Source organism: Budorcas taxicolor, chromosome 16, assembly GCF_023091745.1.
Source record: "Budorcas taxicolor isolate Tak-1 chromosome 16, Takin1.1, whole genome shotgun sequence".
Taxonomy (NCBI): domain Eukaryota; kingdom Metazoa; phylum Chordata; class Mammalia; order Artiodactyla; family Bovidae; genus Budorcas; species Budorcas taxicolor.
Window position 1 is genome coordinate 3,338,160 of NC_068925.1, and position 19,175 is coordinate 3,357,334.

Consider the following 19,175-nt stretch of genomic DNA (forward strand, 5'->3'; position numbering starts at 1 on the left):
CATGCTGTATCCTGCGTCAGACATAGACTGGCGATTCAATTCTTACATGATAGTATACATGATAGAATGCCATTCTCCCAAATCATCCCACCCTCTCCCTCTCCCTCTGAGTCCAAAAGTCCGTTATACACATCTGTGTCTTTTTTCCTGTCTTGCATACAGGGTCGTCATTGCCATCTTTCTAAATTCCATATATATGTGTTAGTATACTGTATTGGTGTTTTTCTTTCTGGCTTACTTCACTCTGTATAATCGGCTCCCGTTTCATCCATCTCATCAGAACTGATTCAAATGAATTCTTTTTAACGGCTGAGTAATACTCCATTGTGTATATGTACCACAGCTTTCTTATCCATTCATCTGCTGATGGACATCTAGGTTGTTTCCATGTCCTGGCTATTATAAACAGTGCTGCGATAACATTGGGGTACATGTGTCTCTTTCAATTCTGGTTTCCTCAGTGTGTATGCCCAGGAGTGGGATTGCTGGGTCATAAGGGAGTTCTATTTGCAATTTTTTAAGGAATCTCCACACTGTTCTCGATAGTTTGCCACTTCTTCTTAATATCTTCTGCTTCTGTTAGGTCCCTACCATTTCTGTCCTTTATTGTGCCCATCTTTGCATGAAATGTTCCCTTGGTATTCTAATATTCTTGAAGAGATCTCTAGTCTTTCCCATTCTATTGTTTTCCTCTATTTCTTTGCATTGATCATTGAGGAAGGCTTTCTTCTCTCTCCTTGCTATTCTTTGGAATTCTGCATTCAAATGGGTATATCTTTCCTCTTTTCCTTTGCCTTTCACTTCTCTTATTTTCTCAGCTATTTGTAAGGCCTCCTCAGATAACTTTTTGGGGTTTTTTTTTGGGGGGGGTTGCATTTCTTTTTCTTGGGGATGGTCTTGATCACTGCCTCCTGTACAATGTCACGAATCTCCATCCATAGTTCTTCAGGCACTCTATCAGATCTAATCCCTTGAATCTATATGTCACTTCCACTGTATAATCATATGGAATTTGACTTAAGTCATACCTGAATGGCTTAATGGTTTTCCCTATTTTCTTCAATTTAAGTCTGAATTTTGCAATAAGGAGTTCATGATCTGAGCCACAGTCAGCTCCCAGTCTTGTTTTTGCTGACTGTATAGAACTTCTCTATCTTTGGCGGCAAAGAATATAATCAGTCTGATTTCGGTGTTGACCATCTGGTGATATCCATGTGTAGAGTCTTCTCTTGTGTTGTTGGAAGAGGGTGTTTGCTATGACCAGTGTGTTCTCTTGGCAAAACTTTGTGATTAAATTGGATAATGTATATAAAACTGTTAGTACAGTGCCTGATATGTAATAAACTCATTAAATGCTGATTTCTAATAAGAAGAAAAATAAACACTGAAAGTAATTCATTCAATTTAAAACTAATGACCCTGTCACAGTAATTTCAGAGAAGCCATGCAGATATAAATCCAAATTAAGCATATTGAAGAGTATATGAGAGGAGAAAAAGGAGTCAAGGAATTCGGTATTGAAGATTAAATGATAACACAAGTGTGCCAGAGGGAAGCAAGGAATTGAGCATAATATTCCCTTACACCCCCACCCCAGCCTCTTCAGAATATAGAACATGTATATTATGAGGCTTTGGGGGACAACTTGCCCTTGTTCTTTAGTTGCCAACTCTTTTGCAACCCAATGACTGCCTATAGCCCACCAAGGTCCTCTATCCATGGGAGTTTCCAGGCAAGAGTACTGGAGGGGAACAACTTAGAGAGGGACAAATTAAAAATATAAGATATAACTTGGATTGGAAAAGTTAATATTGTTAAATGGCCATTCTGCCGAAGGCAATCTACAGATTAAGTGATATCCCTGTCAAATGATCCTTGACATTTTTGACAGAACTAGAACCAATAATCCTAAAATTTATATGGAACCAAGAAACACCCAGAAGTGCCAAAGCAATCCTGAAGAAGAAGAACAAAACTGGAAGCAGAAACCTCACAGACCTCAGACAATACTGCAGAGCTCAGTAATCAAAGCAGTGTGGTATTGACACAAAAACAGACATATGGATTAAAGGAACAGGATGAGAGCCCAGAAACAAAGCCACACACCTACAGTCAAGTAATCTTCTACAGAGGAGGCAAGGGTATACAGTGGAGAGAAGAGAGTCTCTTCAGCAAGTGATGTTTGCAAAGTTGGACAGTTGCATGGGAATGAATGAAGTGGGAACACACCCTCACACTATACACAAAAATAAACCCAAAATGGCTTAAAGACATGATACCATAAAACTCCTAGAAGAGAGCACAGGCAAAACATTCTGACATAAATCATATCAATGTTTTCTTAGGTCAGTCTCCCAAGGAAAGAAATAAAAGCAAAAGTAAAGAACTAATCAAACTTGCAAGTTTTTGCACAGCAAGTGAAACCATAAACAAATCAAAAAGACAACATACAGACTGGGAGAAAATATTTGCGAATGATGCCAGTGACAACGGCTTAATTCCCAAAACATACAAACAATTCATACAACTCAATAACAAAAAAGCAAACGCCCAATTGAAAAGTGTTCAGAAGACCAAAACAGACGCTTACCCAAAGAAGACATACAAACGACCAGTAGGCCCATTACTAAGTGCTGTGTCAGTTTAGTCATGTCTGACTCCTTGCAACCCTAGGGACTGTAGCCCGCCAGGCTCCTCTGTCCATGGGATTCTCCAGGCAAGAATACTGGAGTGAGTTGCCACGCCCTTCTCCAGGGGACCCTCCCAACCCAGGGACTGAACCCGTATCTCCTATGCCTCTGGCATTGGCAGGTGGGTTCTTTACCACTAGCACCACTTTACCACTAGGAAGCAATAGGCACATTAGGAGATGCTTAACATCTCTAATTATTGGAGAAATGCAAATCAAAACTACAGTGAGTCAGAAATTACACTCAGACCGTATCACACTGGTCAGAATGGCTATCATTAAAAAGTCCAGAAATCACCAAATCTGGTGAAGGTGTGGAGAAAAGGGAACTCTTCTACACTGTTGTTGGGAATTTAAGTCGCAGCCAGTATGGAAAACAGCATGCAGGGTCATTAAAAAACTCAAAATAGAATAGCCATATGATCCAGCAATCCCACTGCTGGGCATATATCTGGAGAAAACTATAATTTGAAAAAATACATGGACCCCAATGTTCATAGCAGTACTATTTACAATAGCCAAGACATGAAAACATCTTAAATGTCTACTGACAGACGAGTGGATCAAAAAGATGGTATGTGTGTGTGTGTGTGTGTTGGAATACTACTCAACCGTAAAAAAGGAATGAAATAATACCATTTGCGGCAACATGGGTGAAACTAGAGATTAACGTACGGAAGTGAAACAAGTTACAAAAAGAAAGACAAATACCATATGATATCACTCATATATGGAATCTAAAATATGACACAAATGAAATTATTTATGAAATAGAAACAAACTCACAGACACAAAAAACGAACTTACAGGAACCAAAGAGAAAAGACGGTAGAGGAGGGGTAAATTAGCAATTTCAGATTAGCAGATACAGACTACTACATATAAAATGGGTAAACAACAAGGTCCTGCTGCACGGCGCAGGGAACTATGTCACTCTCCTCTAGTAAACGGCAATGGAGAAGAACATGAAAAAGAGTACGTATGTATATGGATAAGCGAACTCTTTGCTGTTCTCTAGAAATGAAAACCACATTGTAAATCAACTATAGTTCAATAATTTTTTTTTGATACAACAGACAAGAGGTGGTCATGGGTAAGATCAGTACGGGACCACTGCTCGATGCTCCCATTGACTCACTGCCATCACTCCTGCTGAACATTACACTAGCTTAGGCTTTATGAAACCTAAGTGCAAATGCCCCATCCTCTGCTTTGTTGTCCCTCTTTCAAAGCTATCAAGGAATTCCTGTGGTCCAAGGAATAGCATTGAAATGTCTTCCCAACATTCAAGGCCCTCCATAATCTTGCTATGTTTACAATGCTGTCTTTCCCTATAATCTGTAGACTTCCCCAGCTGAATTTCTCTCCTAGCTCCTTCAGGGATCCCGCTAACAATGTCTTCACTTACCTCTTGTTCTGTCCTAATTAAAGTGCAGCTTAGACCTCCAGAAAGTATTTTCTGGAACACTACGCTTTTCAATGATCCCCAGTTCCTTTCTAACTCTCCTAGAACTAGAGTGACAAGCCAGGCCATGAAGTGATTTTTTTGTCTGTTTCATTTTAAGTAGTGTAATCAGAAGTTTTCACATAAAAAGTCTGAATTTCTGGCTTTTTTGGAAAGATCAGGCCTTCTCTCCTGGCAAGTCTGGACTGGAGTTGAATGTAAAGTGGGCCCTTCAGCTAGGGTGTGCATTCTCAAGTTTTATTTTTATACCTGGCTCATCATTCTCATACACACTTGTGCCTGACTCATGTAAACATTTGAGTTTATAAACCCAAGTCTCAACTGTAGCTGGACACTTGGTGTACACTACAGGGCAATTATTTATCTTTACATTTCTCATGTTTCCTGGAAAAGTTCCACATAGAACTTTTATGCCTACTTGGGATTCCTCACAATGCCTAGCATAGCAACCTAAACATAGAATATTTAGTATAAGATAAATGGGCTCCCATCACTTCATGGGAAATAGATGGGGAAACAGTGGAAACAGTGTCAGACTTTATTTTGGGGGGCTCCAAATTCACTGCAGATGGTGATTGCAGCCATGAAATTAAAAGACACTTACTCCTTGGAAGGAAAGTTATGACTAACCTAGACAGCATATTCAGAAGCAGAGACATTACTTTGCCAACAAAGGTCTGTCTAGTCAAGGCTATGGTTTTTCCAGTGGTCATATATGGATGTGAGAGTTGGACTGTGAAGAAAGCTGAGCGCTGAAGAATTGATGCTTTTGAACTGTGGTGTTGGAGAAGACTCTTGAGGGTAACTTAGACTGCAAGGAGGTCCAACCAGTCCATTCTGAAGGAGATCAGCCCTGGGATTTCTTTGGAAGGAATGATGCTAAAGTTGAAACTCCAATACTTTGGCCACCTGATGCGAAGAGTTGACTCATTGGAAAAGACTCTGATGCTGGGAGGGATTGGGGGCAGGAGGAGAAGGGGCCGACCGAGGATGAGATGGCTGGATGGCATCACGGACTCGACGGACGTGAGTTTAAGTGAACTCTGGGAGTTGGTGATGGAGAGAGAGGCCTGGCGTGCTGCGGTTCATGGGGTCGCAAAGAGTCGGACATGACTGAGCGACTGCACTGAACTGAACTGACTGAAATGGGAATGAGAACCTAATCTGCCTTTTCTTAACTAACCCATCACCCAACAAAACTACAGTTATCCCATTCCAAAAACAAATTCCAAGGAAAAAATTCTGTACTTGGAAACAAGAAAGCACTGGGAGTGAACAGGGGAAGGCAGTCCTAGAAAGGTTGATTTCAGTGATACCAGCTCTGGTCTTGCAGCTAGAGCAAGAGGTTTGAAATTTATCCATTGCAGTTAGCAGATATTTGTGGCTCTTATCAAGGCTTCAGGCTAGGAGGCTCTGTTGATTCTTATTTCCTCACTCAGGTCAGATGGTTGAGACTCAAAGGCAAGAAGAAAAAGAGCAAGGATGATGGCTAGTGGTGATCAGAACCGCTTATATGGTAGTTTCTCTCCCATTTTATTCTCTAATGTAGGAAGTACAAACAGAGAGCTATTGCCAACTTGTAGAGTCTACAGAGTTGATAAGAGATTCAGGGGAGGGACAGGATTGAATCCTGATCGTATGACACCACAGTCAACACATCCTAACACTATGCCAAGAAAGGAGGATTCACCATGAAGTTAACCAACTTTAACCTTCAGGACCACTTCCTTGCACAACCCCTTTTCAAGGCTCTGGGCAAGGCCTTAGCAATGTGCTCATACAGTCATTATAAAATTCTATAAGTAAAGTATTCTCATAGCAATGATTAAGATCCCTGTATCCTTTCACTCAGACTCTCTCTCCAATACCTTCCCCCTGTTAGCCATTTCTGGGATCTGCTAAGAGGAAGTTGAGTTGGGATACAAAAATTCTGAGCTGTATTTATGTGGTATACAGTCATTTTCACTTAGAGTCATTGCCACACATGTAAATGTAGAAATGGCTTTCAAGAATATCTCTATTACCTGCTATGCAGACTCATTTGGTGTTATGGCCCATAGTTGTAGAACCAGAGGTCACATCTTGATATAAGTGGCATGTAGATTGTGGAGGAGAGACAGGTTTGAAAGTTATGTAATCAGAAGTTAATTTTTGGAAAAATCTTCCAGTCACCATATGTGAAAAATTTCTAACGGAGGATCATTAACACATGATACAATAGCAAGCATTCAAGATAATAAGCTCTGTCGCCTGTTATTCACACCCTACTCCCCTCCCACATTATGTCAGTGTTGGTCAATAGAATACAGAAGAGGTGGTGGCATGTCACTTCCAAGGCTAGGTCCGGAAACCCATTGCAGCTTACACCTCCTGTCTCAGTCTCCCTCTTTCTCGCCTTCTTTCTCTCCCCCTCAGGAAGGAGCCAGAAGCCCATAAGATAAGCTGCCTGGTAGAGAGGTCCCTATGGTAAGATTGAGGTCCCCTGTTAACAGTTACATGAGAGAATTTTGAAATGGATCTTCTAGCCTCAGTCAAGTCTTCAGATGGCTGACAAACCGATCACCACTTTATGAGAAAACCTGAGCCAGAACCACCCAGCTAAACTGCTTCTGAATTCCTGACCCACAGAAGCCATGGGGTGATAAATATTTGTTGTTTTAAGTCAGCAAATTGAGGGATAACATATATAGCAATAGATAACTAATATATCTACCAAAAATTATTGTTCTCTCTTGGCCAAGACTATATTAAGTAATTCAATATTAAGTCTACAAAGTTTTAGTGCTTATAGATGTAAGAAACTTGATAGAAGTTTCCCTAAATTTGACAGCAATCTAAAATTGTCACCAATTTTACCAGTAAGTTGTGAAATAGACTTTTCTAAACTATCATGGATAAAACTACTTTTATTGAAAACGCCAGAGTGAGGGCTCCCTGGTAGCGCAGTAGATGAGAGTCCACCTGCCAATGCAGGGAACAGGTCGATTTCCGGTCCAGGAAGATTCTACATGCTGTGGAGCAACGAAGTCCGAGTGTCACAAATACTGAGCCCATGCTCTAGAGCCCACGAGCCACAACTCCTGAGCCTGTGTGCTGCACCCACTGCAGCCCAGGAGCCTAGAACCTGTGCTCTGCAATGGGAAGAGCCACCACAGTGAGAAGCCCGCGCGCTGCAACAGAGAGTAGCCCCCACTCGTGGCAACCAGAGAAAGCCCCTGTGCAGCAAGGAAGACCCAGCCAGGCAAAAAATAAAACAAAATGCCAGAGGGAAGACTGGTCTACTTTTATACTCTTTATAGGAGATATTACAAAACTGTCATATGAAAAGACTATCAAAGACTATGTAGCCAAATATATAGAAAAATCTATTATAGAGGATTATAGAGTTTATTGGTTAAAAAATGACTTTTTTAGTTTGTAGTGTATATGGTTTAAGATAATTTTTATATGCAGTTTATTGTTCCTCGTCTAAATAAATGTTCACTGCTATTTTATTCTTTTTTTTTTTTGGCTGCGCTGGGTGTTCCCTGCCGTGAGGGTGTTTCTCTCGCTGTGGCGATTGGAGGGCTACTCTTTAGACGTGTGCTGGCTTCTCACTGTGGCGTCTTCTCTTGTTGCGGAGCACAGGCTATAGGGCGTGAGGGCTTCACTAGCTGCTGTGCGTGGGCTCCGTAACCGTGGTTCCTGGGCTCTGGAGCACAACAGTTGTGGTGTGCATGCCTAGTTACTCTATTGTATGCGGGATCTTCCAGGATCAGGGATCGAACCCCTGCCTCCTGCATTGGCGGGCGGATTCTCTACCCCTGAGCCACCAGGGAAGCCCCAAATAATCACTTTTTAATCTAATTTTCTCACAGTCGTGTCCAACTCTGCAGTCCAAAACCCATGGACTGTTCATGGAATTCTCTAGGCCAGAATACTGGAATGCATAGCCTTTCCCTTCTCCAGGGGATCTTCCCAACCCAGGGATCAAACCCAGGTCTCCCACATTGCAGGCAGATTCTTTACCAGCTGAGCCACAAGGGAAGCCCAACAATACTGGAATGGGTAGCCTATCCCTTCTCCAGGGGATCTTCCGAACACAGGAATTGAACCCTGGTCTCCTACATTGCAGGCGGATCCTTTACCAACTGAGCTATCAGGGAAGCCCAGAGGGCTAAGCTACAAAACCTTTGCTCTGACATTGGACACCGTAAAATGTTTCGTCAATTATTTACTAAAGAGGTCTTTATTTACTAAAGAGGTCTAAAGATTGAAATTCATTTAGAATCGAGGGGGTGGGTGTGAGTAGAGAAAATCTGGCTTTGTGCCTTTGGTCTAGATAATTTAACCCTTGTTAACAAACCAAGGGCAGGCCCACATTTACCCCCTGATAATTCTGTTTGTATATATGGAGTTGGGTGGGGGGTTCTCATCTGGACTTCAGAGGATCTCTTGATGGGTTCTCCTTCTTTCTAATTGCCCTAGGTTTTAATTTCTGACCCCTTAAGTATCCCTAATACTCCATTATTTTTCCTCCCCTCTTTGGGTGAGACTAAATAATCATGATTATTTCCATCAAAAAGGAACTGGGGCAGTTTACCGCAAAAGAGACTTACTGTGTTACCAGAGCTGCTAAAAAAGAATATGGTAGGCCTCTAAGAATTGATGACCATCAAAAGATATTCAAGATATATTGTAAAGGGGGACTGGGGTGAGGGTGGGGGAAGCAAGTTGCAAAACAATATGCATAGTTGTAGCCTGTTCTTATCCTAAAATTACTATATTTCATTCATTCTAAGATACACACACGTACTACCAAATTTTAACATCTCTGATCAATGGCCTATCAGAGTTTAATTGGCAGTTTTTTCTCTTAGAGGTCTATAAAATAAAATACATAATCAATGATACCTTAGATTTGATGAAATACAACAATTGTTAAAGAACAAAACTTGAACTAAATAAATTTAAAGATGAAATTTACTTTATTCAACGACTCATGAACCAGACAGAAGACAAATAGAAGGACAGAGTTGTACAAAATGGAAGTTTTGCTAAGAGGAAATAGAAGCTTTTTACAGGCAGAAAGAGGGTAGGACAAGGAAGTTTAAAGTGGATTATTTGGGGAAGTTTACCTTTTCTTTGAAAGGTGGGTGGAATCTTGGTAGGCAGATTGCCTCACTAGTGCAGACCAAGACATTTCAGACTGGTTTAAAATGTCTCACTCCTGGGAGAGGCCAAAACTACCTTAGGTATTAAATCTTGGTGGTGCTTAGCATAAGTGACCCCATTTGGGGGCTCCTGCTTCTTTTTTAACACTGTATATAGCACACTAATCAGACCAGGTTGCATCTTGAAAGCCCTAGTCTGGAAAACCCTTCAGCTGTTTAGAAAGTGTTCTATTAAACTGAAAAACCCTAGGTGTTAAGGCACGAACAGAAACTGGTTACCAAGAACCTGCTTGTAGGGCTGGTTGACATGGCAATCAGAGGATTGTCATGTAAGGGAGTGATTGGGGCTGAGATTCTAATGTTGTGGCTTCTCACTTTGAAAGCAGATAAACGTCCAAGTGTGAAGAGACTCAACACCCTTCTGACCTGATTCATGCCCAGTCCTGGACTGGCTGGGACTCTCATTAAGCTGGTAGCTGAAGGAACAAGACCAAGAGGAAATAAAAGGTGCCTGGAGTCTCAACTGCTTTACCATCAAAGGGTATCCTTTATCCAAGTTCAGTAAAATGTTATCCTAAGCAAGTTCTGTTGAGCCTATAACCCTAGGGGGATCTTAGCTTCCTACTATATTAGTGTAATATATTCAAATGTATTTGCATTCAAAAAAGTTAGAATACAGGATAAATTCTGAGAGATTATTTCTCAGGAATGAGGTTAATGGAGATTTAAACTTTGTACTTTTATATTTCCCTATTATCACCTTAAAAAAAAACCTCACAAATTATACCTTTATAATCGAATAAAAAAGGTAAAGATATTCCAATGGGAAAATACAGGCTAATATTAATAATTAAATGGGTAAGCAACTGATGTTATTTCCTTTTCACATCTTAACCCTCAACTTTCTAATGAGCATGAACTGTTTTTTCCAATATGAAAATTTGTTTTAATAAAAGAAACTCCCTTCAAACACATTTCACTTCTGCAAATAAAAATAAACGCACAAATTCTTCAACATCGCTAGCAAAAAAACTTTATTTCTAAATCAGATTTACACAGGATTTGGATTTATTCATTAAGCAAACCCATTGGTGAGAATAAACTGAGTGCCTACTGTCGGGTTAGATAAAACTCTCGCGGCTTTCTCGCTTATTATGTTAATTTGATTTTAAAAATCTGTCTTTAATAAAAGACAGTTTCAAGAAACCTGTAACTTTCTAAAACTTCTAAAAGATAAGGGATGCTGCGGCTTAGCGCCTCCCGTCTCACGTGACCCGCCCAAACAGGGAGGCCATCTTAAGCATCGCCTCATAGAGGAAACTACATCTCCCACAATCCTTGCGGCTTGCGTCGTGCTGGCACTTTTACTGGCAGGGTCTTAGAGCTGAGCCTGTAGCCGGGCGCCATCTTTGACTCTGGCAGTCTTGGATTTCTGCTGGTGTTGCTGCTGAGAAGACGGCGGGCGGCAGCGGCTAAGAAAGAAGAAAGACGTGGCAGCAAGCGGGAGTCGGGGATAGTGTCGACGGTTCGGTAAAGTTTCTGTTCTCTGGTAACTAAACCCGTTTTTTTGCTTCCCGGGTGGCTTGGGGCCGGGGAGGTGGGGGAGAGGGCGAGGGGAGTGGCCGCGGCCTCCCCTCGCCCCTGGGTCGCGGCCTAGCCCGGAAAGTCAGAGCGGGTCCTTAGGTCTTGCGGTAACGACCCCCTCCTCCACCTTCCAGCGGCCGCCGTCGCCAGGGCGGGCTGGGGGCCGCAGGTTCCCGCTTCCAGTTCCCGTCCACCCTGCCCCCACCCCGCCCCCGCCTCGCTTCCCCCACCCCCACGGCGCCTGCTCCTTTCCCACCCTTCTTCCCCTCCCCCACATCCGGTGTTGGCGAAACTGGGATCCCGGAGCGGCCCCTGCAAGCCGACTTGTTACCCTACCTCCAGAGGAGAGTTGACACTAAATTGGTTTCTTCGGGGGCAAGAGTTTCCCTAGTTTAGCGGACCCCTGCTACGTAAATCGGATTGAGTGCTAGGAGCTGATTTTACTTACTCTCATTCCTCTCTAGGGCCCCACTACTTGGGAGATTTTCTCAAACTCCACACACAGAAAGCCACCGACCTTATTCCGGTATCCTACACCCCTTCCGTACCTTAATTACACTTCCCACCCCCAGCCCTCAGCATCGGAATCAAGAACAACAGGGACACTTCCGTTCTCCTTGTGGGATTGATGAAACGTAATGAAGAACACCCCCTAAACGCCCATAATCGGTGCGGATTCCTATGGGGAAGGCTCATATTGTTGACATCTTCCAGCCCTTGGTTCTGGACCTTGAGAAGGAGGCTGAACTAGTGATAGCGATGATTTTTAGGATAAATGTGTGTAGGTACTGGGGGAAGGGGAGGGATCAACCAAGAAGGCATGAGAATGGTTTAAAGCTAGTATTTCATTTTTTGCTGCTTATATAGAGTCCAACTTAGGAGTTACTCATTTATAGGCTGTACAGCTTCTCCAGTCTAAACATGTCTGAAAACCAAGCATGGATTAACTCTTGATACGAAAAATAAATTGAAAAATAGCTTGTGAGTAAAATTTTAAAGTTTTACTCTCAAAGCTTTTTTTTTTTTTGCTGCCCATATTTTTAAAAGAACTGTGTTACTGTTACTGTTTTAGAGTTGAAAGGGCTCAAATAGCATTTTGCTGTTAATGACCAGTATGTGGAGTCTGATTTAACTTTCCAGAAATGACGTTTTGAGTTGTATTGCCAAATTGCAGTCCTAGATGGTGAATGTTGAATGATGCACTATGTTTTTGTTTAAATGAAATTTACGGAAAATAATTAACTTCATTGAGAATTAGGGGAAATTGATGTTGCTATCATGAGGCAGCATTAAAAAAAACAAACATATTTTAAAAGCTGAAGACATTTCAAGCAGGTTTAGTTTTTGATGAAATAGAAAGAACATGGACCTGAGATTTAAAAGACCTGGTTTCTAGCTGCTACTTATCAACTTTATTACACTGGGAAAGTGGGCCTCAGTTGTTTTTCTGTAAACATGAATAAATTGGACTATTTGAATTCAGAACTCAGAAAGTTGGAAGGGATCTTAAAGCCCTCCATGAAAAAGTTTGGGAATGTTCTCCATTGCTGTCATTTTTCCTCCAAAAATAACCTGGCTTGGAAGTCATTGGTCCAAAGGGAATTTGACTCCCCATAGAAATTGGAGAAAAGGTAATGCAAGTAGAGAGGAACAGCTGTGTATATGTTTGAGGAGTAAACTCACTAACAGATTCTGGTGCGAATTTTGGAGACTTAAAAAGGATGAGTGTATGTACCTTAAGTGTACCAGTTTCCTCACTTTCTCCTGGTAGAAGACGTAGCACTTTTAGTGGTGCTGGGATTCTGGGGTGTGTTCCTATTACTTCTAATACAGATGAAGAAGATGTGGTAGAGGGAAAGATGGTAGCAGAAGGAATGGATAAAGAGGCAGAATTGCCCACTAAAAAGAAAAGAAAGAAGGGTTTGCGAATTAAGGGGAAAAGGCGACGAAAGAAACTGATCCTTGCGAAAAAGTTTAGTAAGGATTTGGTATCTGGGAGGCCAGTTGCAGATGCCCCTACTTTGTTAGCTTCTAGTGCCCCTGAGCAGGATGAAGAAAGTCTCTTTGAAAGCAATATAGAAAAACAGATCTATTTACCTAGTACCAGAGCCAAGACCTCCATTGTGTGGCACTTCTTTCACGTGGACCCGCAGTATACCTGGAGGGCTATTTGTAACCTCTGTGAAAAAAGTGTTAGTAGGGGTAAACCAGGTAGCCATCTCGGGACATCTACTCTTCAACGACATCTGCAGGCAAGGCATTCACCTCACTGGACAAGGGCCAACAAATTTGGAGTTACAAGTGGGGAGGAAGATTTTCCTCTGGATGCACCTTTATCTCCCTCTTCTGCTGGAAGCAGTGGAAGCTTTGAATATATCCCTGCTGATCCATTAGATAATGGAATGGGTAAGAAACGTGATAAATCAGTATCTGATGCCCTGAGGGCACAAAGAGGGAGATTTCTCATTAAAAGTAACATTGTCAAGCATGCCTTAATTCCTGGAACAAGAGCCAAGACATCTGCAGTTTGGAATTTTTTCTATACTGATCCTCAGCACATCTCAAGAGCTGTGTGTAATATATGTAAACGAAGTGTGAGCCGGGGTAGGCCAGGTTCTCATCTAGGAACTTCAACACTTCAACGACACCTGCAGGCCACTCATCCCATCCATTGGGCAGTTGCCAACAAAGACAGTGGTGCAGTTGGAAATGGATTAGATGAAGCTGAAACTGAGAGAAATGATCTCTTGAGTGACACTTTGCATGGAGAGAAGTCTGCAGGCGGCCAAGATGCAGCTGAGCACCTTAGTGACTCTGATTCAGATGAACCTCCTGTATTAGAGGTTGAAAATAGAAGATCTGAGAGTCCTACTCCTGTTGCAGAGCAAGACACTCAAATGCATGCACAAGAGCAAGAAACAGCATACTGTGAGAATTCAACTTCAAGTCAAATAAGTCAGGCAGTTATTCAAATGATTGTGGAAGATATGCATCCTTACAACTATTTCTCAACCCCAGCCTTTCAGAGGTTCCTGCAGATTGTGGCCCCTGACTATAGGTTACCGTCTGAAACTTTCTTTTTCACTAAGGCTGTACCTCGATTATACGATTCTGTCAGAGAAAAAATTTTCTTAACTTTGGAGAATGTTCAGACCCAAAAGATTCACCTGACTGTGGACATATGGACCCATGACCCATCCACTGACTATTTCATTGTGACAGTACATTGGGTCTCTTTGGAAACTACACCTTCTTTCAATAATGGCAGGATCCCCAACTTTAGAAGGTGGGCAGTTCTTTGTGTAACAGGTTTAGCCAAAAACTGTTTGATAACCAACATTTTACAAGAATTAAATGACCAGATTGGTCTGTGGCTTTCTCCTAATTTCCTCATCCCTAGCTTCATTGTTTCTGACAGTTCTTCTAGTGTAGTACACGCAGTCAAAGATGGCGGTTTTACCCACGTGCCATGCTTCCTGCGTTGTTTAAATATAGTCATTCAGGACTTTTTCTGTGAGCACAAAAGCATTGAGAACATGTTAGTGGCTGCCAGGAAAACCTGTCATCATTTTAGTCATTCGGTCAAGGCCCGTCAGATACTGCAAGAGTTCCAAAATGATCACCAACTTCCATGGAAAAATTTGAAACAAGATGAAGCTGGCCATTGGATTTCTACCTTTTATATGTTAAAATGGCTCTTGGAGCATTGCTACTCAGTTCACCATAGTCTTGGTAGAGCCAGTGGAGTTGTGCTCACCTCCCTTCAGTGGACTCTAATGACATATGTTTGTGATATTCTTAAACCATTTGAGGAGGCCACCCAGAAAGTGAGTGTGAAGACCATAGGATTGAATCAGGTGCTACCCCTCATCCATCATCTACTCCTTTCCCTGCAGAAACTCAGAGAAGATTTTCAAGTCAGAGGTATTACTCAGGCCCTCAATCTGGTAGACAGTTTATCTCTGAAACTTGAAACTGACACCCTACTAAGTGCCATGCTCAAATCCAAGCCCTGTATCTTGGCTACTTTGTTAGATCCTTGCTTTAAAAACAGTTTGGGAGACTTTTTTCCTCAAGGTGCTGATTTGGAAACTTATAAGCAGATCCTTGCAGAAGAAGTTTGTAACTATATGGAATCTTCACCAGAGGTCTGCCATATTGCAACTTCAGAAGCTTCTGGCCCCTCAGCTATAGTAGGAGCTGATTCATTTACCTCATCTATAAGAGAAGACACCTCCATTTCAGGATCTGTTGATAGTTCAGCTGCAGATACTGTTGCCATTGGAGGCAAAAGCTTCATGTTTCCTTCTGCTATGGCAGTGGTGGATGAATACTTCAAAGAGAAGTATTCAGAGATCTCAGGGGATGATGACCCTTTGTTTTATTGGCAGAAGAAGGTGAACGTATGGCCAGCTTTGACCCAAGTTGCTATTCAGTATCTGAGCTGCCCCATGTGTAGTTGGCAATCTGAATGTGTCTTTACTGCAAATAGCCACTTTCATCCAAAGCAGATCATGAGCCTGGACTTTGATAATATAGAACAGCTGATGTTTCTGAAAATGAACTTGAGAAATGTTAACTATGATTATTCTGCATTGGTTCTAAGCTGGGATCCTGAGAATGAAGTTATTCAACGCAATGAAAAAGAAATATTATCTTAATTTCTTTTTCCTTTCTCCATTTAAAATGGGCAACTTACTGCTATGTTAGTGTATCCTAATTGCTATAATTGTTACATGTAGTTATACTAGTTATTCTTTATGCACTATCTGGGGAAACCTGAAAACACAGAAAGGGCCGAAAATTCCTCAGAGGTAATACAGTATCGACAAAGTAAAGATTAACTTTAAAGATTTCATAGTAGTAATTCAGTATAGCTATCACCTGAAATTTTGTTTGTTCCAATTGAGAGGGGAAAAGAGATATTTTAATTAGAAAAATAGAGTGCAGCATTGAAAGGCCTTAGGCTATTTCTGGCTGGTAGATTGAACTAGTAATTGGTTTTAAGTTAAAATTTCTCTCAACTTGGGAAGGTTGATTGCTCTGAAACCAGTGAAATAGAGAGCAGGCAGGACTGTATAGTCCCTGGGTTCACAAAGCCATATGGAGCTGAGCAACTTTACTTTCAGACTAAACTGATACATCTTCCCTCCCCCGCCCAACCACTATTTTTCTATTTCTTTAAAAACCCTGACTCATACTTACAGCTTGGCAAAAACAAAAGTTCACAAAATTGTTTTATACTTCGGAATTTCTAATTGCCTCCTCATACTGGTCAATTTTATAATTTAAGTGTGATAGAGTTGCCCTTTATATTTAAGATTGGTTCTATATGAAACAGAAACATTAGGAAACAATTAGAAAAAGATATTTTTAGTCTCTTAATTGCCCTATTTAACTTTTATTGTAAAAACAATAAAAGATTATATAGGTACTTTTATATAATTTATGGGTAAATGACAAAAAATTTACAGAATTGGAGAAGATTAAATGGGAATAAAAACGAAAGCCCCGTGAGCATACTGTGACAAAACCAGTATCCATTTCCCAAAGAATGTTTCTCTGAATTTAAGTGATCATAAATGTCTTCTTAAAAATTACATCGAATGACCCATAATACTATATTCTTAACTGTGAGATTATTTTGGCCTTAACTCTTATTTCAAAATAAGCAGTCAGTATTTTCATGTGTTAGTAATCATTGCCTCACTGGTAAAATGAAAGAATTGATCTCAGTTGATCTTGTCCTTTTCCACTCTGAGAGTATTGTTTTTGTGATCGAGTGGGAGGCCAGAAATGATGACTTTTAGTAAAAGTTTCAGACTGAATAACTAATGTAAGATCCCAATTTTTCCTTTTTTTCATTTTAGATTTGGGGATATTCCCTGCCCAAAAATTTCCTGGAAAATTGACTAGTATTAAGTGTGAGTAAAAGGTGTCCACTTTTTTTAAAGTTTTGATTTTAGTTTTGTCTTGGATAGTATTTGGCAAGATTTAGCCTAGAAATTATGTAGTATTTATTACATGAGAATCAAATTGCTTTGTTACTGGGCTGGTTTCAAAATTTAGAACTCATTTCTATGTATCAAAATCGCTCTTCATTTTTGTTTTTTTGAAATTCTTAAATGGTAAATGTACCATTGTGAAATGAAATTTCAACTCCAAAAGTTTACCCTTTTACTAAATGGAGTAAATGGATGATTACAAAGCCTTTAGTTGTAGCCATCACTAGTAAAGAATTTGGAACTAGATTGCATAAGCCTTTGCAGGGCCCCCATTGAATGTCATGCCAGTGACACTGGTGTTATAAAAGAAGGAAAAATCTTCCCTTAGATAGAAACTTTCTATATTTTGACAGTGCCAGTTCAGGATGGCTATAATGCTGCTCTGCCTTCTACAGCTTGCTGCACCACTCTGTAGTTACTCTGTAACTATACATTTCTATCTTTTTTGGTTAAACACTCCCTGAAGATGATAAAAGATGATGCGACAGTATACATACATCCATATTATGCACATTGATACATGTGTAAGGATTTCCCTTCATTTTTATCTTCTGGGCCGGGCAAAATTTAGTGTAACATTAAAATACTTCACGATGCTTTGGTATAAGAGGAAATTCACTATTTTTATAATGACCCAAATTTGAAGGCTTTTGTAGTGTATTTTAAAAGGGAAAACTTACCCAGATGTTTTATATCTACACATTTGTGTACGTGTGTGTGTGTTTATAAGCCAGTTAGTATATATGTATATGTCTATTATACATAAAACACTATATTTTTACATACAAGTATGTTTTTATTATACAGATAATAAAGATGGGGGAAGGTTTCTGTTTTTTTCTTAATAGGTGAAGAAATCTTGAAGACCAGAAATTGGATCTTATTGAATTTTGGTGTTTTTTTAAAAATTTTTTCTTTCTTTTTTCTTTTTAAATTACTTGTTCGGCTATGGAAGATTGATCTATTTTTCTTTTTAATAATCCTTTGAATCTCAAGTTCATCTTTATATGAACTCTTTTTTTGTTGTTTTTTTGTTTTTGAGGAGATAACTAACCCTAGCTGTCTCCAGTTTGACAAAGGTTATTTGAATGGACTTAAACTCTCAGTAGTTGAGAGATATTTTAAAAACACATCCTGTGTTTGAATTGTGGCTGAGAGGTTTCCTTGGCAATGTGAGGAGGAAAATTCTTTCTGCTTCTAATATTATTATTAATTCATGGATTGAGTGTTGGTTCGACCTACAGGCGTAATAAATTGGAACTCAGTGAAGACACAGACATTCCTGTTGAGATCAACCAGCTAATGTAAGTGTGGAAATGTTTTTTTTAATCATTAAAGGGGTAAACATTTTTGTAATTTAGGGCATAATTTTCCTGAACCAGTAAGAAATCAAAAAGATAATTGTCAACACATTATTTTCTTCTTGTAATTGTTTGCATGTTTTTGGGCTTTTTTGATAGGAATATCACTACTTCTTCCTTTTTTCTTGATAATACGTACTTATAATAAAAGTAAAAGCAATGTAGACAAGGTGGATTCTTCATGTAATTCTGCCTCCTCAGAGAAAACCACCATTGACAGTTGATCGTGGCATCGTTCCATGTCCATACTCACAGCTTTGCCTCACCTCTTTTTAGTGGCTGTGTTTGTTGCTTTATAGAAATGGATATGCATAACTTAGTCTATCCTTCATTGATGGAGTTTCGGGTTTTTGCCATTGAAAACAAAAATAGCCCCTTATCTAAAAACAGCTATATATATATATATATATATATATATATATATATATATATATATATATATATATGTACACACACACATATGTGTGAACTGTTTCTTTGAGCCAGTTCTTAAATGTGAATTTGTAGAATTGTTACAATTCTCTAAGGAGGTTATACCAATTTACTGAATTAGTGAAGTCTTTTTGATTTTTAAAAGTTCTTAACACATCCCTTTTAGCGAAGGTATTAATCCTTGGCTATGTTGCTGACCTTTTGCTGTATGAATGGTTTTCATTTTATGTAGTCATTTCTATGAGTTTTGTCTTCGTTTGTAACTTTGGTATCATGTTTAGGACAGATTTTTTTCATCCTGAGCTTATTAAAAAAAAAAACCATACATTTCTTCCCAGGACTTAAGTGTTTACATATTTTATATTAAAATGTAATCTAAGGATTGTAGTTACATGACATTGCCGGTCTTCCTCCCCTTAAGCATTGTCAAAAATGCTTTTTTAGCTCCGCATAGCTATGAATTTAGACTCTTTCTTATATAGTGCT

At 40.0% G+C, this 19,175-nt stretch overlaps 2 protein-coding genes across 3 annotated transcripts in view; both read left to right on the forward strand.

Moving 5' to 3' along the window:
- Nucleotides 1–10,791: 10,791 nt before the first annotated feature.
- ZC3H11A (zinc finger CCCH-type containing 11A) overlaps nucleotides 10,792–19,175 on the forward strand; it is a 43,872-nt gene continuing 35,488 nt past the window's right edge. Inside the window, exons 1-3 of one of the 2 annotated variants that reach the window (XM_052653954.1) lie at nucleotides 10,792–10,856; nucleotides 16,762–16,815; nucleotides 18,141–18,200. The gene's annotated coding sequence lies outside the window, so the exon portion shown is untranslated. Of the gene's footprint in view, nucleotides 10,857–16,761; nucleotides 16,816–17,887; nucleotides 18,201–19,175 lie in introns of those variants that run through there. The other variant, XM_052653955.1, reaches the window with a different exon arrangement.
- ZBED6 (zinc finger BED-type containing 6) lies at nucleotides 12,613–15,552 on the forward strand. Its single transcript, XM_052654115.1, has one exon. It carries the CDS (start codon nucleotides 12,613–12,615, stop codon nucleotides 15,550–15,552), a length of 2,940 nt encoding a protein of 979 aa, XP_052510075.1.

Bases quoted from the DNA above. Each gene is read 5' to 3' on its own strand.
- ZBED6 (XM_052654115.1), top strand. From the start codon at position 12,613: ATGAGTGTATGTACCTTAAGTGTACCAGTTTCCTCACTTTCTCCTGGT.